Source organism: Bacillus rossius, chromosome 1, assembly GCF_032445375.1.
Source record: "Bacillus rossius redtenbacheri isolate Brsri chromosome 1, Brsri_v3, whole genome shotgun sequence".
NCBI classification, from domain to species: Eukaryota; Metazoa; Arthropoda; class Insecta; order Phasmatodea; family Bacillidae; genus Bacillus; species Bacillus rossius.
In genome coordinates this window covers 370,192,274-370,216,047 of record NC_086330.1, presented here as the reverse complement: position 1 = coordinate 370,216,047, position 23,774 = coordinate 370,192,274, and the positions used below count along the sequence as shown (strand labels likewise).

Here is a 23,774-nt window from a genome sequence, read left to right as displayed (position 1 = left end):
CGGTCAAAATAAAACATTTGGTGGGATTTCAATGGCATAATGTACAGTATTTTAATACAATTCCTAACTATATAATTTTAAATGACTATGATCTGATCCAGCTAACCTTTATTTTCATTTGTGATTACCTAGATGTCAGAACCTACCCTCCTCTCCTGGTAAAAAAAAAAAAAAAAAAAAAAAATTCAAAACAAGTCTTGCGACAATTTGAACAACGATTTTATACATTATTTATGTAACCAAACTAACATTTCGTTTCAATTACGATCACCTGTGTGAAAAACTAACCTCTTAGAAAAAAGATATGGAAGGATTTTTGAGAGATTATTATTTATGTAACAGACATGACCTAACTCACAGCCTAAAAAATAACCCGAAGTTACACGAACCCGAACGTTGATAGTAAGGAAAGGGCGTCTGATGCGGAGACAATGAATCTTAGTTTTATTATCTCAGAATGAGTGGCGAGTGCTTTAATTTACAAGAGACTTTTGGAAACGAACACCAATTATAAACTGAATTTTATATGAACATTTAATAGGAATTGGGTTTCTAGTTGTTTAATATATCTGTCTATAACTGTTTAAAACATTTCTATAAATTAAAACAATGAATGGTAAGTTGTTTGCTGTCAGGGTTAAGATATTTTATGATTTACGCTAAAGTAGTAAATATTTTGTTTTCTAACTTTATTTGTAACTTTTTGTAAGGTTATATCCACTTGTGCCACCCGGTGGCAAGGAGTCCTCCCCACCACTTTACTCTCCCTCACCTCAAAGCTTTCTCCGTAGGTCACTTCACACCTCTCACCTTCGACACCTTTTCCTCCAGCACATTCCACTCCCACCATGTCCACCGGGAACGAGTGCCTTCCTCTGCCTGTTTCTATCACTCCCTCGGTATCTTCCACGCATGGTCTCTCCTCCCTCTGCACCCTCCTAGAAACAAGATATACTCCATCTTTCCCCAGCCCCCCTCCCCCTTCATCACCGTCCTTTCCACCTGCCTCCTCCCCAGCAACGGTTCCCATCTCTGCTCCTGATCTTCTCTGATGGCCTGTGCATCTTCCCTTTGTGCCCATCCCTTCTCCACACACCCATGATTCATTACCCTGTTCTGCACTGCACCTTCTCCAGTCTGTTCACCTGGATCACCACACCACACCGCCGCAGCATACACCTTCCTTCCCGTACCCTTGAGTGTCCTGCCGAGCAGATGCAGCGCCCTCCTCCCGTTCCTGACCACTTTCTGAACCTTCCCCCGTCCCAGGTTACCTCCCTTATCTCTTCAATACAAGATATAAATATTAAGGAAATGAATGTTTGCGAGTTAACACTGAATGGTGCCTGAGCACAGAGAAGGACACTCTCTCGTGGTGATGTTGGAGGGGAAGGTGGTAGAGGCGGGAGTGCTGGTGGTTGGTTACCTTATTTAATTTTTTTTCTTTTCTTTTTTTCTTTGTTGATTTGACTATACAAATTTTTTCGCACAGTGGTATAGGACCGGTCAAAATATAAGTTGAATATACAAAAGAACAGACAGGAAACTGAAAGGAAAAAAAAAAACAGCATTTTTACTTTTATCTAAAGATAAAAGTAGGTACACGTATACACAGATTTTTATAATGTAGTATTACAAGTACAAATATACCCTATAGATAAAAAATTAATATAAATATAATTATATACAGGTAAAATTTAAACAGTAATACAGTGACAAGTATATTTATGTTGGCTACATTTGATTTAATAAGATAACTGCCATAGATGCGGCTTCATGCAGTGGCCTGTGGTTATGAGTTATTTATTGTTAATGTGATGTTGATGGTGATAAATAGAAATAGGAGGATTGGGGATTCTTCTACTCCAACCTTTGACTTTAAATTTTTAAACTTTATCTGCAAAACAAAACTTCCCTAAATAACTGTAGAAATCTCCATCAATGGGGATTATACTCACAATGCAAAACTAGAATTGAAAACGGAATCTTCTCAGGAAGTTTATTGTTGAGTTTCTAAGTGAAGTTTTTCAAATAAAATTACCATCCTGCAGGACAAATTTTTATTACTTACACAACTTATGTTATTTTTACATTAACAATTCATTCTTCTCTCATTGATTTACATTATTTGAATTTTGGTAAAAAAATTATCTTAATAAAAACTTGACTTGTTTTAGCCATGTCCAACTTCTAAACAATTGTATCAACACTTGACTTTATCTTCAAGAGAATAATACAAATCTTTAAACTAAATAAACTTGATTCTTCACGGTACAACCTTAGTTCCCCGTCTGAGGCAGGGTCTGCATGGATGGAATGGGGCTGACACTCTCAGGCCTACCCGAGGCCTGCCAGCCTGAAGAGTGAGGGAGTACCCTGAGAAAACCCCCCAGGCCATGGCAACGTCCGCCACATTCCCCACTTGCACGCAGTCCAGATTCAATACTGCCGGATCGCCCAGTGGGAGGCGACTGTTCTAACCATTCAACCACCACACCTCTTGTTATTTATGTTACTCATAAAAGACTTAGGTAAATGAATTTGCAACTTGTAGATTTTAATTATATTCTTAAATAATAATTGGACATCCAGTTTGTTATGTTGTAACATTACTTAGCCAACTTGTCATTAAATTAAAAAGACTTAGGGCCCCACCATGGCCCATCATCCTCTTGTAGTCTGTTCAGAGAGTTACGTCTGCCTCCATGAAAAGCCTGATTGCCAAGAAAGAAGTCCAGCGAGCAGTTACTCCAGACTATGCAAGTTCACAACCTCCTCGGCCTCACTCATCACCTAGTCGTGCTGTTCAGTAGAACACACACACACTCTCTCTCTCTCTCCCTCTCTCTCTAGGGCCTAACTGCATCACTGACTGGCTGTAGCAGTTCCCGTTGCCAACAGCCCAGCCGGAACCATCAAACCCAGTGATGGTACCTTATCTGAACTTCTGTGCTGTCCAGACTAATCTAAAACTAAATACTTTCAAAATGAGTACTATAAATCTCAAGGAAAAAAAAAGTGTCTCAGATAAAATTTAAACAGCATACATGAGTTGAATGACGCAAGTACGTTCTGACCTGGAAAACTGTGTGGAAGGAGACTGCATATCTCGTCTTTTGCAACCACTCTCCTCACGAGCTAAGTGCATGTCGGCTAAACCTGTCAGTATTTCCATGCTCATTTTTCGTGTATCAGCTGTGCGATAGTCAGCTGCAAGACAACATCTGTGAGCAAAGTTTCCAACCACTAGTGAATGCTCTTTGCAGTATGTTTCATTAAACTGCGAGTGACGATGTCGGAGTGTGAGCTGTGGCCTACCTGTGAAGAGTCTCAATGGCCATCCTTTGACACCTGTCATCTCATTATCTGTAATTTTCGACCTGAAGATCTAGCCTGTACCATCACACAAACTTTTTCTTGTATATTTCTTTACTTCTTGTATTGAAAACTTAATTCAACGTATGAATAAAACTCGATTTCATAACTACATTTCAACCAGATCTCCGTTCATTAATGTTTTGGTAAGGGATGATACACTGTAATTTGGGTATACAATTTTAATTTTATTTTTTTTGAATTTATGAAAAGTAAATTAAGCCTGTTTTGTTATGATATTTCCATTTACAGCGAAAGTTCTGTAACCTGACAGGGTTAGAACCACAGTCATACCGGATTAGTGATTTTGTCGGATGTTCAAGTGTCAATGTAGTTTTAATGGGAGTACCGAGTGTGAAAATAAGAAATGTGAAATGTAAAAGTTTGCAAAAGGAGAGCAGCACAGCATTGCGAATATGTGTGCCGATATTCTGCGGCTCTTCCTTGCAATGCACAGCTGGGATAAGGTACCACCAGACACCAGAGAGAACCACTTAGCAGCTCCCCTGAGGACCACTGTGTTCTCTGTGGATGTCCTTGAGAGCTGGCCTGGTCACTGCAGCCCTTGGAACAACCAAGCAGTGATCCAGCTCTCAAAACTGCCTTTTTTCTTGATGTAATCTATACGTTAAAAACATTTTAATCATTGTTTATAATTTGTACTTTACAGATTTTTTAGCAGTGTAGCAGTGGAAGTACGTCTACTTACAAGCATTCTGGAAAATCTTAAGCGAAGGTAACCATAAATATGAAATATTTAAAGCTGTAAATGTTACTGCAACTGATTAATGTACCAAATGATAAGTAATTTAAACAATAAAAAAATAAACTAGCTTGGTGTAAAATCAATTATGCATGTAATTGGCAGAAAATATTTAAGGTGAGAATTTCTCCAGTATATTTGTTTTGTAACTACAATTAAGTGTATCATTTCAGTGCTACTCCCTCAAGCACTTTGCTGTTTGCCTGTTCATCCATTTCAGTCAAATTTATTTTATGAGCCGACGGCCCATTGGTTGACGCTTGTTGCAAGCAGGCCAGCGATGAAGCAGAGGTTGAAGACGGTGATGGGCGATGCCAAGATTTGGTCGAGAATATGCGGATTCTTCGTGCCGGCCGTGTTCCCGCCGGTCCACATAGGCATCCTGTACTACTTCTGGCACAAGTACTCTCGGCACGTGGATCGACACTATTGCTCCTGCTCCTGCTGGGATACTGTCTTCAAAGGTAACAGCTCGCACGAAGGTGTGTTCGGAAGGGATTACGTCCGCTGGCATGGCGTGTGTAAGAGCAGAACTTCCTCTGCTCTCTTTTCAGGAATGCTTGGTGTGCCAATAGCTCACACTGATAACCATAATACTGTCACTTAAGGGCTCCGCCTACGGTCACACACACGGTGCGCAGAGCTTCAGGAAAAACAACGCAATTTCAAAACTACTCAAGATATCCGAGTGGGGCATGTTTACGAAAAGCATTTAAGAGTTCGCTGAGGCCCGAAAAGTACTTTTAATTTTGGATCATGTTTTTAAACTGTATTTCTAGAAGAGTTAAAATGGCTAAAACGCATGTTTTCAGAGTAATTTTTAGGCGTAAAACAACCAGTACAGATTATTAAAAGCACTGAAGGGACTTGCATTACACCTTTATCTTCATTTATCGACCATATAATGTTGCGGTCACCGCTCAAATTTCACAGTTATCCTGTGACGACGATAAGACTACGCTCCAATTAAGAGCCTTGGGCTTAGAGGCGACACCGCGCTAGAAACACCAGCGAGCGTCGCACTAACACACATACACCCCTGACGAGGCCCCTTAATGGCCGAGGTGCAACACGTGTGGTCGCGGGAGGCCTGGTGCGCTGCTGACGGGGGCCGCGGGCGGTGTGTTGCGTGGCGCAGGCACCTACGAGACGGGCATCGCCTCCTACAAGCACGTGTACTTCAACGCCACCAGCAACTCCCTGAAGATGTGGGTGCTGACTGTGCTGTGCGTGCTGGTGCTGTACGAGTGCGTGCGCCACCTGGTGTCGCTGGCGCTCGCTCGCAGCCTCCGCCCCTCCATGCTGCTGCTCTTCGCGTCGTCGCTCTTCGCGCACTACTACTCGTGGTGGGCCTACTTCAACTACTGGAACGACGACTTCTACTCGCAGTGGGACCACCAGCTGTTCTTCTCGCTGACGGAGGCGTGCTCCACGGCGCTGGTGGTGGACCTGGCGGACAGCCGGACCCGCGTCACGCCCAGGAAGGCGCTGGGCATCACGGGCATCGCTCTGCTGCACGTGCTGGCCGCCGGCTGGGACCAGTTCGTGGAGAACGTCGTGCAGGGCCGCGGCTTCTCGCACCAGGTGCTGCCGAGTGCCTCGTGTCGCCCGTTCTCTCTACAGGACACAGCTGAGTGCGGTGGAGGGGCTGGGTCGGTGGCCCTGGCCTCTGGTCGGCTCCGAAGCTCCAATACCCGCCCAATCAACAAGTAGGGAGCGATCCCTTGCAGTTCTGTATATCTAAAAAAAGCTCTGGAATGTTTTAAAGAAAAGAACTGGAAGTTACTCCCATACTACCCATCGAGGGCGCACATTGGGAGGGGATACGTGAGCAACGCCGGCCGAATGGTTGGAGTATATCTGTACAACGTCAGCAGTACCACTGCATGGAAGCTCATTAAGCTGTTTAAAATGTTTTCTTTTTATTTAAAGATAATTTTTTTAATCAACCTTCATGAGGTGGGCTTGATCGGCAATAGTTGGCAGACTTAACTGACTAAACGTAACGTAATCAACCTGGAAGCAGGTAATGAAAAGTCTTGCTCTCACAGGGTGCAAAACCAGGTCCCTTTGGCCCAGAGCACAGTCCACCCTTGTTAGCACATTGCCCTCGTTCTCGCTAAACTAACAGATTTGTCACTGGTTGTTTGTGTGCAGTCACGGGAAATGTGTTCAGTTGACGTGTGTTTGGGAATGTCTAGGCCACGTTCCCCCTGATGCTGGTATGAAGCATCGTAGTCCTAAGCACGTGATGACGTGGCCGCCGGTGTTCCAGGTGATTCGCGACGTGTGCTTCATGGTCCCGGACGTGCTGCATGTGTGCGTGCCACTGGTGTTGTTGCTGCGCAGCCGCCAGGACGCCGCGGGCTGCCTCTTTGACGCAGACGTGAGGCGCGAGCTGACTGCCGTCGCTGCGTTGGTCGTCATCGGACTGTACGTCTCTTCCTTCTTGTAGCCGCACCCGCGCAGTGTAGCCACGTGGGTACGGAGCACTCTTTCATTCACAGCATTCACTCAGTTGCTCTGCACACTAACATAATGTTAATAGTAAAAGTTTTTTTTTTTTTTTGGAATGTTTGGTTCAAGGGTTTTTGGGTGAAATATAGAGAATTGATAAGGAAAACATTTTTTAATAAACTTTCAAACATCAATTATTTGGTTAGTATAAATGCCGCAAGTTCAAACAACAATGGTCTTTTTATATTTTTTAATTCCTGATGTTTTGCTGTAAATGTCACGTCTTGATCCAAAGAATGGTTTTGTATGTGTTTTGAGCTCGTTCATATCGACAAATTGTGTTGCCCTTTTGCCGTCTGCGTGTTGGTTTCCGATGTTGGTATGTTCACATTGTGAGTGTGCTTGATGCACTTCCATGACCTGTAGTTGTTATAGACTTGATATTTTGTTGCAGTGTTGTGATGTGTAGGTAACTGTTGTACGGTTGACTGAGAGAGTGTCGCGCACGGCTGGTTGCGGCGTGCAGTGGGTCAAAGGGGTGGCCAGCTCTGCGCTGTCTGCCTGTTAATGCAGAACAGAGGGTGGGAGAAGACAGCCCACTTTTCCATACGTAATAGTGTTTGTCTTGCTTGTGGGTAAAGTATTTTTCCAACATATATGTATTCTGAATTTGGGCTGTGCAGGAATGGATTTTTCGTTTGTAAAAATTTACCCCTGGAAAGAACTATTTGCTGCGGAAATTCGAACAGGATGGAGAAATAATTGCCTGAAATAAACAGTTCTTACTTATTCTGTAGAATCAAGATTATTCCTGAAATGTCCTTCGTTGTGGGCTGTTTTACAAACTTGTGTTTGACTGTTTAACCTTGTTAGTGTGCTGAGAGTTTGAATCTATTTTTGTCTTGACTCGTTCTTTTCCTGGTAAAATGGAATTAGCTGATATCGTAGGTGTTAGTTTTTTGTCTGAAAAATCACATTATATTGGGCTTTTTCTGTAACAGTATTCTCTACAATGTAGTGGAAGATAAAAACCCTCAATATAAATAACCCTAAAAAATATATATTAAAAATCTTTAGAAGTTTTTTTGCCTGGCAAGATTTCTAAACTTTTCCTGAATTTTGAGATCCTGCACAGCCCAATTTTGAAACCTCTTTGATGTACCTTCATTTAGTTTTCTGTACTTGAATAGTAGGAAAATTATTTATTATGTAAAATAAACTTAAATTTAAGTTTTATAGATTTTTTTATTATTTTAATTTTAATGATTAGTCTTTATAGAGGTTGAATTATGAACTGTTGTACCCAAGGTATGGTTCACATTGCAGCCTCTGATTTTTTTTATTGTTTTTATATCATTGTACAGCTAGAAGGAGCGTTAGGCATCATCAGCAGTAGGTACAGTCTGTGAGAATGGAAGCTACCCAATTTCTTTATTTAAAGCACTTATTTTCCATATTTGCGTCCACGTCATGCCAGTATGACAATAGTTATGAGTTCAATTCCAATTCTCTAAATTAATCTAATTATGGGCACGAGTCGTACCTCCTGGTGGTTGGCAACCTGCTATAATCTCCGAGTTCCCAATTGCTTAAAGCGCGTGTGCATAACTTAGTGACAGAAATATTACCTTTACCTATTTATCATAATTTTCTACATGTAAGATGTTAATTTTAAGCAATTTGAAGAACTTAAAGATACTTTTTGTTTTTTTATGACATGTTATCTTGTGTGATGGTAGTACGTACTTATGTCACTGTTGCATGGAGTCAGCGCACAGCAGCACTTGTGCAGCTGTTGCACCAAGTCGAGAGCAGAAGGAAAATATCGGAGGATGGAGTGAAGCTATGAGTTGACGAGTTTGAGCCTGCCCCACAACCTACACCAGTTTTTCCATATCTGTCGCACTCTTACTTTGTGCAGAATGTGAAAGTGAGGCAGTTGAGCATGGTCTCTCCCTGTTGTTTATGAAACAGCTGGTCGACAAGATCCGGGCAGCGACTCTTGCGGCGGTCACGGCTGTTCTGCTAGGTTCTTACTGAGAGACTAAACAAGAGCGCAGGCTTCTCTGCACTCACATCATCCCCTCGTAAAATGCCACAGACAGATGTTTAGATCACATGTGGCTGAGTTCCTTCATGCCCAACATCTCATCCTACGTGCAGAAACTAATTATTACAGTAATTAATTCCACATCACATCTTTGCACCTTGGTACAATTCTTTTGTTGTAATTTTTAATGATCTTACACTCCGCTTGTGCTCTCATCGCTGTACATTGATAATATTTTGTTATTCTATCTGATGTATCTTCATATATGTGTATGTATCAGCACGGCATAGTTTGACAATGATTAAGTTACTAAGTTAAACTGTTTTTTTTTTCTTCAGATCAGGAACTTGTGCAATATTTGTAAAGTTGTATAAAATGACGATATTGGCTGTGATATCATGTGTGTGTTGGCCGAGTTTATAATTGTTCATTGGCATTGTACAAATTTAATGACATAAATGTTATTTTATATACATATTTATAAACATGTTTACAGGAAATAAACAAGTAACTTGTCGCTGGGGACTGTTGTGTACGTGCGTGGGCACGATACTGTACTGTGAGTGGCTCGGGGCTCAGGAGGGGAGGCTGAGCCAAGCGGTTACATGCTGTGCTCAGCTGTGGAGTGCGGGCTCAGTACCACGGAGGGGAGATAGTTCAGAATATCTCTGACCTAGATTCTGGGAGGGGAGATAGTCGGAACAGCTCTGACCCAGATTCTCTTTGTTTCAAATTTATTAAGAATGGCTCCCTCATTCCACATGTTTGATAATTGAAGAGCTTACTCAACTAGTAGGCTATTCTGTAATGTTGTGGTGCCTGCTTGGAAACCTTTACTGTATGTGTATTTTTGTTGCATTTGCCGGGTTTTATCGCATAATCATCACACTCGCATAATCATCATACTGGTATTTTAGGGCATCAAAATTTGGAAAAGAATAAAAAAATAAAAATTCTCTGATAAAAGTTGCATGATGGTTTTTGGTTCCGCTGTTAGATTCTGAGCGCTTTGTGTATGTAGTTGCCAAAGATCACAGGACAAAGCACCGTGTAACAGCAATCGGTTTTCAAGTTGCTGTCGGGCAGTGCGGTAGTTATAATGGGAAAATAAAGTAAGTAAAAGCCTGGTTTCAGATGTATCCGAAAAATATAATTTATCATTCAATATGGTCACATGTTTCGGTCCTGCCAATTTCTCCACAAGTTGTATGTAATTTTTGGTCATGTAAGATGTTGCCCATAATTTTTTTCCCATGTAAAATTATGTCTTTTAAAGTTTAAATCCATTTGTTGTTAGGATATTATCGCTTAATTATTTAACAGTAAAACGATTGTCGCCACTGTGCAGTGCATATAAAAAGTAGCTTCACTAGTTGGCACCATTCATGTTTGGTTACATTAATGCCTGTATAGAGTATGCGCACCTAGTCGAATATCGATATTGATACTTCGGTAGCTTGTCGATTGGATGCAATGCGCGCGCTTTGTCTCATGCAGAGTAAATTATTTTTGATAGTGTGCACCCGTTCATGGTTAGTGTTTACTACTGCGATAGGTCTGGGTATGGTACACTACGTTAGTTCTGGCTCATGGGACGCAGTTTTTGGTTTTCTATTTTAAGTTAAATGAAATGTGTTTTTGTTGCATGACTAATTAACACTAATTGTTGGGCATACTTTAGACCACCTATTGCCTAAAGTTGTAAAAACAAATTATTAAATAATATAGTCATTCAAATTCCTGTTACCTAGCATTGGGGGTATAAATTTCTATACGATAAAATACTACCTTTTTATACCAAGCAGCAGTACCTCGCAGTAGGGCTTCCTCTTAGCTCCTTTGGGGTCAGTAGACATGAGTCCAGTTGATTATGATGTGCTATAGAATATGTACATACTTACTTGCTCGAAGAAAAGGGGTGCTTTGAAGTTATAATTATAATTATGTGTAATGTTGGTAAAAACATATTATGTACCAGTTTTTACACTGCTGAGCAGCATTCTGGTACAAGATGCTGGCATAAATGTTTCCATTCCTGTTTATACACAGAAGTTGCGATGAATGTGTGTTAGATATACTGAATCATTATTCAGTAATTTTTTTTAAGGGGCAGTGAACTTTTACTACAAATACCACACTTTAAAGTACATATCTTTATATCCCTATGAGATGTCTTATATTTACAAGGAGTAAAAATATAAAGTTACTTAAGTGTTAATTAACAAAACTGTGGGTGTTTTGAGTTATGTGGTAATACAATTTCACTGTGCATATTAAATGCACTAACCTTTTAAATAAACTGTTTTAATTAAAATATGTAGATTTTTATCGTCATCCAAATTGTATATGTTTTTGTTAGAAAATTAGAAAAGATTGTTAAATTTTTAGTGTCTATAATTGTTTAATTTTTTATAGTGTCTTTATTATGACCACAATTATGAAATTTTGAATTAGATATACATATATTGTTTGAAAACGTTTGTACGTAGTTTTTAATACAATGTAAGTAGTTTTGGTTATAGGGTTTGTTATCTGTGAAGTGTTGTGTGCAGGGTTGTTCCGATATTTAAACTATAATCCTTTTCAGACATCAGCTGAATCATTATCGTGTGATCAGGTAAACGGGTAGCTTTTCAAGCAAGATTCTTAAATTAATTTAGTTGAATTATTTTTTACTCTTGTGACACTTGAAACAGGAGTCCTGTTTGCTGGCCATAAGTCCGCCATGTCCGAAAAGAATTGTCAAACACGGTTGCAAGTGACCTCAGACACTGTTTGCTCCCTGATCAAGGCAAGCAGATGCATGTGTGTTTCATTCAGTAGGAAACACCTCGGTTAGTTGTGCGGTGATGAGGTGAATACAAACATACTTGAATTCAGTGACGAACAAAATAGTCTTAAGATAGCTTTCAGCTTATAGTAAACTGATTTATTAGTATAGAGTTTAAACATCGTGTTTAGCATAGCATTTGTGTTATAAGTATAAGCTGTTAGTGCTACATTTGCCATGAACCGGATCTGTAATGTTGTTGTTTGTAGAGCTGGTTCTCTTGAATCAATATTGAAGTGTGTCATCGGAACAACCCTAGTTCCTTGCCTGTTTTTAATTTTGTTTGTGTGTGATTTATACTACAAGTATCTGCCAATTTATTCCAGAAAGTATTTGCTGAAATCCTGTTTTTTTTCAAAATGCCATTAGTTCCTCTTAGTCACTGACTGTTTCTACATTCCTGACAAAAACTTTCCACATTTCTGTATTCCACACCATCGTCCATGCATGTAACTTTGTTTACGAGTAGAATGTAAACTTTGTGTCTTTGAAATTTTGATATTTTGTTGTTTTCCTCAATCAAATATTTTTTTTTTTTTTTTTTCCATATCAAGTGTCTCTCTTAATGTATAGTATACTTGCATAAAGAAAAGTTTTTGTTTAATTAGATGCACAAACTATGCGAGCAAATATTATACGATAATAATTTCAAATTTGTGTTTGATAAATATGAGGGATATTCCAAGCCCAGTGTGATTAAATAAATAGCAATTTTTTTATACACTAGGTATATATTTTTAAAACTTGTAATATTTTAAAATGTTTGTAGTATTATAATTTTATTAGTATACTGTTGAGTGTAATGCTGTATCGTTGTCAAAAAGACATTTTTTACTTTAGTTTGAAGGAATTGTTCTTTAAAGCCACAAAATGAAATAAAAATTTGGCCTTTGCAAGTATTCTAATATCAGATTGAATGATTTTTTATTCTTATTCTATTCAGTTCCAGATATTTATGCTTTGAAATAATGAATATTCAATTGCATTCAAAGCATAGCTTAGCTTTTTTATGTCACCACGTGTAACTGTTAACATTGAGGTTAAAAGTTATTTTTGTACAATATAAACGTGAATGCACACATTTTCAATAGAGGGCTTGATGTAAACTACTCATATAGCTTAAGCCAACAAGTGCACATTGCAAAATAAGAATGTATTAAATTCAGACTGAAAAATCTAGCCTTTTTGATAAGTTGAAAATAAGTGAACAATAAACAGTGAACAGTTTGCAGCCACTGCAAAACATAAGCATACTGTATTTCAGTACATATCTGTAACCATTAGTATTAATAATACATTGTCATAGCACAAACCCATGTACAAGTATTTATTATAATATGACTATTAAACTATTATAAGGAATGTTAAATGAAAACTGTTTTCTCCCCACTCTTGATATTTGAATTCAATACATATTCGTTTTCAAGGATATTTTGATATTAGTATTCAAACTCCATTCGAACCAAAAAAAAAAAATTCACATAGGTTTGTTATCAATACATGTAAAACAATAGAAGAGCCTGTAGAGTTTTAATAAATTTTTAGTGCTTCTCTAGTCTCCTTCAGAGTTGATGTTATCATAGTTGTATGTACTTAGAAACGTCTTTGTTGTGTAGGTGGATCGGCACTATGCCAGAAAGTTGTACTGTGCCTTCAATTTCGTAAAGAATAGTGGTTATTACTTATTGTGTGTGTGAAGTGGTTCAGAATACATCTTTCACCTGTGTAAGATATTTACCCTAATTCACATAAACAGCATGATGGTTTAAGTAAATTAGTAGGAAATTCACAAAAAATGTGTTGTACCAGAGACAGAGCACTGTCTGTAGTTTGGTGTCATCCTGGTGTGTGTGAGGTGGCTAGTGGCGAGTTGTAGACAAAGGATGAGCTATAATTCGCTATTTTTATCACAAATTTAATTAAATAGTAGGCATATGCTGATCAGAGATCATGAGTTTGAATAAAATGTATTTACTAAGAAACTTAAATAATTTATAATGAGTATGTCCTGTAATGTTGTTTTGGCATGCACAACTTGTTTTTTTTTTTTGGAAAGTTTCGGTATTCATTTTTAGTTGAAATGGTGCGTAGTTTCAGCAAAAAAAAATATTGTAGGAAATAATCTAAAGATTATAAATAAATTCCTGGTTATTAACAAAGCGTCATCCGGAGATCTCGTTCTCTGTGGTAGGCCGATGCGTGTTGTGCACATCGATGCTGGCAGACGTCATTTTGTTTCCACGGCCGCGGCATAGCGTGTCGAGGTGTTGCTGTGGTGTCCCCTTTTGCTTTCTCGTCACTCAGTTGACACTCGGGCAGCTGTCAGTGGACCAAGGGGCCCATTTTCGGCTGTTGTGTTCTTTACGGCCATGCACCGGTTGTTGTCCAAGCTCGTCATTTACCGACTTTCAACCTCGTGCGTGCTCTGGCGAAAACCCCTGCCTCATTGAGACCCTTCCTTGAACATTCCCGGAAGCAGGTGAAATTTTTTTTTTTTTTGAAATCTTTGCCTGCAGCGACTCGGAGGCATTGGTGGCGTCAAGCGTTTCAACCCCCCGTCGCCCGCTTCCTGGGATAGGGATCTCCCGAGTATAGCAGGCAGGCACCAAGTTGCTGATTCCACTTAGCTTTCTTAAATGAATCTTTCTTGAAACGAAGCGGCTCCAAAGTAATGCACTGAAATTATAAGGAAAAGTAATTTTTTTGTGTTTAACTGAATTAGTTATCCCCAAATTTATTTGCATGCCTATCGGAACCGTAAAATCTCCGCAACAGCTCGACCCGATTTTTGTCATAAACCATAAGGTGGTGGATTGTGTGCTGAAGTGTGGTCCCACGGACCGTATGTTCACGGCAGTCTGAGGAGAGAACGGTGTCACGCCACGCCTGCTACCCATCTCTGCACACTCCCGCCCAAACCTTTCAGGCAGTGCTCGTTCTTAGCTTATCAGAAGCTCACACTTTGTTGTCGGCGAGTTAGCCCTTATGTTTGTAGTCTGGTCATCAGCTGTTTGATGTAGTTTATTTACTTTCCATTCGTAACTTTACTTGGCTGACTAATGTTTATGTATGCTGCCGGGTATGTAGTGATGTTTTGTTTGATATGTATAAGTGCCTGTAATTCACGATAATACTGTATTTACCTGAATATAATGCTATGATTTTTTACCAAAACTGTGAATATTGAAAAGTTGGGGGGGGGGGGGGGTGGGGAATTGCATTTTAATCGCAAACTTATTTCGTGCCTTTGGAAATAGCTTATTTGAAAAACTGCATGCAGCATGTAAACTGCGTCACTTATGCCACTTTAGTCCGGGGCTTCCTGAACCTCTGCAGAGGTGTGACAGATGCAGGATGAATGAAAGGGTGCAAATAAGAGTTGTCACTGTGTTCTTTCTGCTTATCTTCTCTGTAGCTACTAGCGAAGGCACCCCTCCGCCTCTATCACCCTCGCAGATGACCACCGACCACTGTATGTCACCACATTCTTTGCTTTTTGAACTGATTTGAACTAAGGTCATGAAACACCATTTTTTTTTTGTAACTCCGGCTTGGTGTTTCAAAAGAGACCACGCACATCACTCTAATGATGAAAGTGGTACTAGAAAGAGTCTAGTAAATATGAATCAATTTGAATATTTTAATAATTTTCAAGTGCTATGTACTTGAATTGTAATTTCCAATACCTAAAGTTGTCTTTTTCATAAACTCATAACCAAAAAGTTTGGAGTCGCATTATATTCAGAGTTGCATTATTTTCTGGGAAATACGGTAGGTATGCAAATTGATGTACCTCCCATGAAACTAGGAAATAGGTGTTGTATGTGTTGATAATTTAAATATATTGATTAATAGTTGCAGTATTTATTGGGCCTATTTCATTGTATTTTGATGTTGCATTGGGTTACAACATGTAACTTAACAGTTGTCTAAAATATACCGTCCATTTTTTTTAACTTAATGAAGATAAAATAGTTGCAATTACTGTACAGAAAGAAGTATTATCACAAAAGACTTAGTCTGTAAAAGTGACATCATGAATGTTTAAGAAAGCAGTTGATTCTGAAAATAAAATATTTATGTAAACTGTGTTTTGTTTTTACATAGTGTGTTGTTTGAAGATTTAAACTGTTTGGGATGAATCCTTGTCCATATTCTTGTATGCATATTGGATGTACAGCTGTAGCCCAGTTTCAATTGGCTAGCTGTGACATGCCAGCGACTAGCATGTCACATTGTCTCTGTCCACGAGGCCGGCTGCAAGTAACAATTCAGCCATTCATTGGCTTTTAGCAGAAATTGCCCTGAGTGATAAGGTAGTAAGGATGTAGATGATTAATGTTTGCATCAGGTTTTTGATGTGTGTCGTTTTAAGAGTTTAAGAAAAGTAGCATCGTGCACTGATGATGAGAATATAAAAAACAATTAATAGAATTTAAACCACTTGACAGAATTTGATAATTTGATGGGGTTGGTTTCCTCGACTAGATATTTTCAATATGGATACCTGAATGAATAGAAATATTCAATGCAGTGAATAGGATTTGTTTTTTTAAATTTGCAAATTAACGTAAAATAAGGGCTTGAAACAAATAAACAAATCTGAAAATATTGGTTGTAAAATTATTTAAATCACATAGTAAAAACCTCTATAGTAACCAAATCGTTGGACGAAAAATATTTCAACGATTTTCTCTTACAATTGCAAAATAGAACGTTTAAATAAGTTAAAATTATCTTAAAATTTTAATATATATTTTTTTTCTCTAAGATTGGGTTACCATAGAGGTTTTTTGTTTGTGATTTTAATAATTTTACAGCCAAATTTTTTTCATATTTGTGTATTTTTGGGTTTCAAACTCTTTATTTTATATAAAAAAAAGTTTTTTTTTTTTTTAAATATAAACTGTGTTATCTCTCCTGTAGCAGCTCGTCAAGAGATGCCAAAGGAGAAATGGGTTAGGTTTACTTGCGAACAAACTTAAATAGTTTGGTGTAATACACTTTTTTATTAGAACAAGATTTACAGATGACGCAAATGTAAACTTGGCACTTTAGGTAGCCGTGATAAGCCGTCGCGAAGTATCGCTTAACAGGATACGGCTTGCAAGACTCTGTAAACAAAAGGAGTATTTATAAATACTAAACAAACTATAAATACACAAACCCTCTTCCCGATTATATTCTGAAAATTGACCTATAATTAATAAACAGCTCTCCTTACTCATAACACACAACATAAACACGCAAGTTAAATGAATTTACATTAGGCTTTATCACACTCACACTGGAATATTAATTTGTCCAGTCGACATTTAGACACACCATTTACTTTCAAGTTGTGATTAGACCAGAGCTGTAACTACTTATTTTGCGCACTCACACAATATACGTCCCTAGTGGCGAAACGCCTACAATCTACAAAGTGTGTCTTCACAAGTCCGATCAACAAAACACATACAACAGCCCTTGTTATTTGAAGTTTATCTAGTATTTAATATATATCTAGTATAATATTTATCTAGGTTTATCTGTATTGACTATTTCTGTACATTCAAGGTTTCGGTAAAAAAATATCTAACAGACAAAACCAACACCATTACATTCTGTCAAGTCGTTCAGATTCTATTGTTTTAATATTCTTGTCATTGGTGTACGATGCAAGCTTTCCTATGCTCTTAATAATTCTCCAACATGAGCACCAGCCTCGTGGTACAATGGTGGGATGTGTACTCATTGCTCTTCTTTTTGGAGGGGAGTGTACAAGACTTTTGAAATAACAGCTGTTGAAATAAAGACATCTGAAGAAGACAATCACGTTTCATAATTTTTGTGTTACTCCTTACCCATAGTGGTCTCTGCTCCGGTGTTGAGTTGGGTGATGCTGTTTTCATCAAACAACTGTGAGCAGGATGGAACCTTGTCATTACAAACTGACGCCTTCTGCCTTCTGCCGAGGTGATGTTAAGGGTGTGGAGTTGCTTTTGGACACCAACTAGCAATATTAAACTACGTGCTAGTGCGTAGCCGAGACTCTTGACTCAGGGCGTGACGTCGCCACGTGGCCGGCAGGCAGTAAGGGTCGTTCCGTCAGAGTTACCCCCGGCTGTTTTAGCCACCAGGGACGCTATACTACGGGCGTTGTAACAAATACGCGGAGGCTCGATTCAAAGTGGTTTATTGTCAGGCACGCTATACATGCGCTGCGTCGTGCATGACCCGCTTACTGGGAGCCGTGCTCTACAGGACACGTTTCTGATGTGCTGAAAACTCACGCAATTCCGGTAGAGATGGCAAGGGCGGAGGTCGAGAGGCTCCGCGGGCGACTCGCGACTAGTCTCCTTGGAGGGCGGTGATTTACTGGCGATGGCTGTGACGTCCGCACGACTCCCCAGCCTCGCTCCCGCGAAAACGTGTCGTGTGCAAAAGTAATCCCGGGCCATGCACCCCGCCTGATCGCGCTAAAGTCCTGAATTACAAATAATATTTAAGCATAGTCATTACTTAATTAATATTGTTTTTTAGAGTGCTGAATGTTAATTTCAAAGTCCAGGTAATCATCAGGTCACCTAACAGTACCCCCGTGGTCGACTTTCGCGCGGGCGACAGTCGATTAGGCAGGGCAGCTTATGTTCGAGGCGTTGCACCGCCCTGCACCCAGGTGCGTTCACGTCGCACACGCTCGGGGCGAGGCGGCGATGCGCCATAGCGGTCTGTGCGGATTCGAGGAGCACTAATGGTTGGCGTCAAAACCTTGTAAATAAAATATTTTATCCCAGGTCCAAGGAATCAAATAAGAGTTTCAGTGCTAAGTGTTGTTATAAAGTACTATCTGAAGTGCCCAGGCTGAACTTAGAATGGAGTTTTTTTTTTTAAATCATGTGTAGACATGTAAAATGTGCAAAATTTCACCATGAGTTGCCCAAATTCTGATTCAACGGGTAGAAAAGGACGAATGGGGAATTTTGGGGGAGGGGAGGGGGGAAGCCGGAAGAAAGTAGTCTACCAAAATCGTATGTATTCAATGAATCTTTTTTTAAAAAATCAGATGTAGATAGCATTGTTCTTATTTTCAATGTCAATTGAGCAAAATTTCTTCTAAGAGGGCCAAAATAATGCTTTAAGAGGTGCGAAAGGGATATGGAGGTTTTTTTCTGTAATCTCATGTTTTCAGTGACATCCTTTTCTTCAATTGGATGTTGACAATAAATTCCCCTTCTTTTTACGTGAAATGTTCAAAATTTTATTAAGGAGAGCCAAAAATCTGCTTTAAGGGGTAAAAAAGTGGAATTATAAACTTCATGAAAGGGAGTAGTTTTAAAAGTAACTAATTTTATTTTTATCTTAACTTTAATATCAAGTTTTGAAAAAATTTCATCAAGAAGTACGATAATATTGTTTTAGGGGTAATAAGGGGAAATTAGGGGTTGTGTTTCAAAATCTCATGTAGACAGAAATTTTTTCTAATCGGACATTGACAATATTATCTTCCTGTTAATTTTAATACCAAGCGTGCACATTTTCATCAAAAAGTACAAAAATTCTATTTTAGGTGGGAAAGGGGGATGGGTTTTTTTTTAATTTTTTTTTAATCATGTGAACAGTGACCTGCGTCTCCTTTAGAAATCGATTACACACAGTAATTTGGAATGCAAAGTGAACAAAATTGCATCAGGTAGTGTCGAAGTTCTGCTTTAAGGGGTGGGATTGGGGAATCTCACCGTGAAGGCGACCTCCCTCGTGTTTGAAAGGCGTTGCTGGGGGACTCGGGGACTCGACAGTTCCTGGGCGCCACCGCGTCACCCGAAGTGACGTCACCCGAGCCTAGCCACGCTGCGCTGATACGTGGTCTGGCGATCGGGAAAGAACACGAGATGTGCGAAGCTGGTAGTCACACGTGACACGTTCCTCATACAACAATTACGATGACCAAAGCATAGCTGTGAAACGCTCGCTGGTGCTTCTAGCGCGGTATAGCTCTGAACTGACGTGCATTCTTCTCGTCGTCATAGGAAAACTGTGAAATATGAGCGGTGACCGTAACATTATATGACCGAGAAATGAAGATACAGGTGTAATACAAGTCCCTTAAGTGCTTTCAAGAATCTTTAGTAGTTGTTTTACGCCTAAAAAATTACTCTGAAAACATGCGTTTTAGCCATTTTAACTCTTCTAAAAATACAGTTTAAGAACTTAATCCGAAATCAAAAGTACTTTTCAGCCCTCAGCGAACTCTTTATGTTTTGTAAGCAGGCCCCTCGGATATCTTAAAGTAGTTTTGAAATCGCGTTGTTTTTCCTGAAGCTCTGCGCACCGTGTGTGTGCCCGGGTAGACGGGACTATGTGTTCGCGTTAGTGACGAATGAAACAGAACAGCTGCGCCCCGGGGGTAAACTAACAAGCTCTCTGAAGTGGATGCAGACAGAAGCACGGTCAGTTGAGAGGCGGCGAAGTGGCGATGCGAAGCGCCTGGGGAGAGACTCGGCCGCCGAGGTGGTTCATCGGCGCAATGGCGGCGAGCTGCAGGAACCTCTGGGCGATTCAGAGTCGTGTCGCTGCCGCGCGTCAGTTAAAAATTAACAACGTAGCCCTTTACAAAAAGTACATCTAGTGTATAAGTTCGAATGAATGTTCTGAACGGCCTTCGGGCAAGTCCCGAGTCCATTGCGGCGAAGTGGTAAAGTTCAGGTGACGCTATTGCAGCCAGTGGCGGATACAGATTTCTCCAATAAATAATAAAGGCATATTTCTATTGCTTCGTTCCTATATGTAATCCCTGTTAGGGTATAATAGGAGATTTATCAATCTAGTAATAGTTTTATCTTCAAATCATATAATCTTTATATTAACTTATTTTCAAAAGGTTTATCGGGGTTAGTGAGAGATTATATTGACTTGTCCCCATAGTTAATGTTATATGCATATTATATATCTTCATGTAAGATTAATTTCCTCTATCCAAATAAATGTTAAAGTAAACAAAATAAATAATATTAAACACAAGTTTTCTTCTTTCTTCAGAATCTTCTGAATATATGCCATCACCAAAAATTATAATAATTATTTTCTTCACCTAAAAAGGGGTTTTAGACTATTATATTTATCACATCATGAAAGTGAACAAATTTTCCTTCTTTCTTCAAAAACCTTAAATATATTACATAACCAGAACTAAATTTTCTTAATCTATATTTAGAGTTTATCTTCATAATGTTTATCACATAAATCAACTGGAGAGAAATTCTTCTAAAATTTTCTTACAGTCAATCTTCATCGCTGTCCGTTTCCACAGATGCATACCACCGGTCAAATTCTTCTAACCGTTTCCCCATTTCTGTTACTAGGTTTCTCCAAATTTCAAAAGAATTCTTATTATGGATAAGACTTCGAAGATCTTGATAGTCATATCCTAGTGTCAGTAATTCTTGAGTATATTTTTCTCTGATATCTTCTGTCTTCTTACATTGATTTAAAACATGCAGTACTGTATCTTCTACTTCACAAATCTGACAAAGAGGTGACTGTACTAATCCGAGTGAATAGAGTTTTGCTTTAAAATTTCCGTGGCCACTGAGAAATTGTGATACATAATAGTCCGGTGTGATCCACCGACATTTAAGTCTTGCGTTAATGTCAGGTATAATATTGTATGTATGTCTTCCTGTTGTTGAGGAGTCCCAAGTTTCCTGCCATCTTGATATAACATTCCGCCGAAGTTCCTTCTTCTCTGCCACAGAGATCTTCCTATCCCTATTTAACTGGGATACTTGCCCACGTTCATATATAACTAGGTCAATGGGTATGAGTCCGGCTATAACTAGGAGTGCATCTGTTGAAATTGTTCTATAAGATTTAGTTATAGCAATAAGTACAGTTCGTTGGCTGGATAATAAAGTTCTTCGAGGATGAACTTGACAAGCAATGCGACTCCAAGCACCAGCTGCATATGTTAAAATACTCACATAAACTCCTTTATAAATAATCTCTAGGGTCTTATAGTTTAAGCCCCAATTAGCAGGTGTAGTAGATCGTAATCGGTGGAATAATATTGCAGATTTCTTCGTTATGTACTTGATATGCTCGTGGAATCGGAATCCAGTCCCAATCTGTACTCCCAAATATTTAACAAGTTGTTTAATTCTTACAACACGTCCCTCATAGCGAACTGTGGGAGGTCTATTAACACTAAGTTTACCCTTGAGTAAAATACCTTCCATTTTTTCTGGAGCAATCTTTAGTTTAGAAGCAGTTGCCCATTGGTGAACAATACCTAAAGCCTCTTCAGACTTCTTTTCTAGCATGAATCTTGAATTAGAAGGGATTAATAAAAATCCATCATCAGCGTATCCATATATGACACAATCTTCTGGTAACTCTTCTCTAAGAAGTGTATCAAATAGCACATTCCAAAGAAGTGGACCAAGGACTGAGCCTTGAGGACAGCCTTTGGTTAATGTCTTATTATATACTACGTGTCCCTGTTGACATGTACATTCTCTATCACATAAGAAATCAAGTATCACTTTATAAATGTTTGAGGGACACCTCAGTTGCTTCAATCGAAACATAATCTGGGGCCACCAAGCATTATCGAAGGCCCCAGATATGTCGATACAGAAAAATCTCAAGGGGGGGAGGGGAGGCGCAGGTCTACCTCTTCCACACACACCCTTGTTACGTCACCTTGGTTGCTTGGATGCAGCCAGAGATTTTTTTCCAAGCTCTATCCGTTTCATTTACGTCTCGCCCGAATATTTGCTGTTGTTGGTGCATAATTGTGTGCTATATGTAGTTAAAATGGCCAATTGTGCAGTATACAAATGTAAAAATCACTACAGAAAAACTACTTATTCTAGTCACATGCAAAGCTTAATAAAACTTTATTCAAACTATTTCCAAGACATGAAGTCGTTAAAGGTAAGTGTATGAATGTGTATTGTATAACATCGGCGGCCGGGTGCGCTCCCTCCCCTTGCCAAGAACCATGCTTGGTGCTGGGCTTCCCTGGTCAAAGGGAGGGGGGCGTCCCCTGCGCCCCCCCCCCTTTATGAATCCGCCACTGATTGCAGCAGACCTGAAGAGTCACTGGTGAACAAAAACAAGGTATACAATATTAACTAGCCTGTTATTTATTACACTGAGTCGACGGCGCCCTCTAGTCCGTGGCGCGTTAACACGCACACACGCACGTCGCCGGCGGGAAGTTCAAATACCACGTGACAGGAGGTAGGAGGCCGGGGACATGCGATCTGTGGGGCGAAGCGCACCGCGACGTCAGAGCTCAAGTGTGCAGCATTTCCTCCAGGCTGGAAGAAGGGCTTATGAACGCATACGGGACTAACAAACGAACAAACAAACAGAGATTTATTTTATATATAACCTTTAATATAAATATTTTCATGTTTCATTCAAATAATATAAGCATTGTTAAACAAAAATTACACAAACAATTAATATGTAAAACTCAGGGGGTTGTTTATATGTATTTTTAATTGCAACCGGAGAGGTAATATATCAGTGTCTCAAATGGTAAGTTTGGTTGTTTAACTCGTTTGTACCAAGACTGGTTTGACGCAATCCTCCATGATTGCTTGATCCTCGTGTCTCTGTCTCCAGTGCGTCATCCATCCGCTGTTATCTGCTTCGCACATTCACACCTTTCTTCTGCGTCGACCGTAATCGCGTTCTAATCTTCCCTCAATGACTAATGTTTTAATGTTTTAAAATATGACCGACCAGTCTATGTATTCTTTATGACAACCACTACAACAAATTTATACTCTCACAGACACGTTTCAGCACACTCGAGCCTGTGGTTATGGCGCCCAACATCCTATACAGCTCAGGCCTTCTAATTGTTCACTCTGAAATTCTTGAATTGACAACTGAAATGAAAGATTATCTGGTAACTTCATCCTTGCTATTTTTCTGCTTGATACTACAAGATGTCCACAAAAATAACGAAAACTCTCTCACTTAAAGGTTACGTTGCGGGAAGACATGAAACTTTATCTCCAGCAGACTTTACTTAACGTTCTTTAAATGATCCATGCAATGGGAAGTTTTGCTTTAATGCAGTTTTTTTGGACATACGTCAATGCAGTTTTGCACTATTTGTCATGTAAAAATTCAGAAAAAAAAATATAAGGATAAAAATTCACAGAAAACAAGAACGAATCAGCTGATGTCGGACAAACGGAACCAACGACAAACAAGTATTAAGGACAACACAATGACGATAGCACTGACGAACACAAGAAGATTTCCAGTGACGACAGTTGCGACGTTTCGGGAACTGA

General features: G+C 39.3%; 1 protein-coding gene across 1 annotated transcript; it reads left to right on the top strand.

Annotated features, from left to right (window-relative positions):
• Positions 1–237: 237 nt before the first annotated feature.
• Positions 238–17,289, top strand: LOC134528435 (uncharacterized). Its single transcript, XM_063362043.1, has 5 exons — positions 238–616; positions 4,046–4,111; positions 4,412–4,602; positions 5,277–5,722; positions 6,414–17,289. The coding sequence occupies exons 3-5, from the start codon at positions 4,419–4,421 to the stop codon at positions 6,591–6,593; spliced, it is 810 nt and encodes a 269-aa protein (XP_063218113.1). The 5' UTR covers positions 238–616; positions 4,046–4,111; positions 4,412–4,418; the 3' UTR covers positions 6,594–17,289.
• The last annotated feature ends 6,485 nt before the right edge of the window (positions 17,290–23,774 follow it).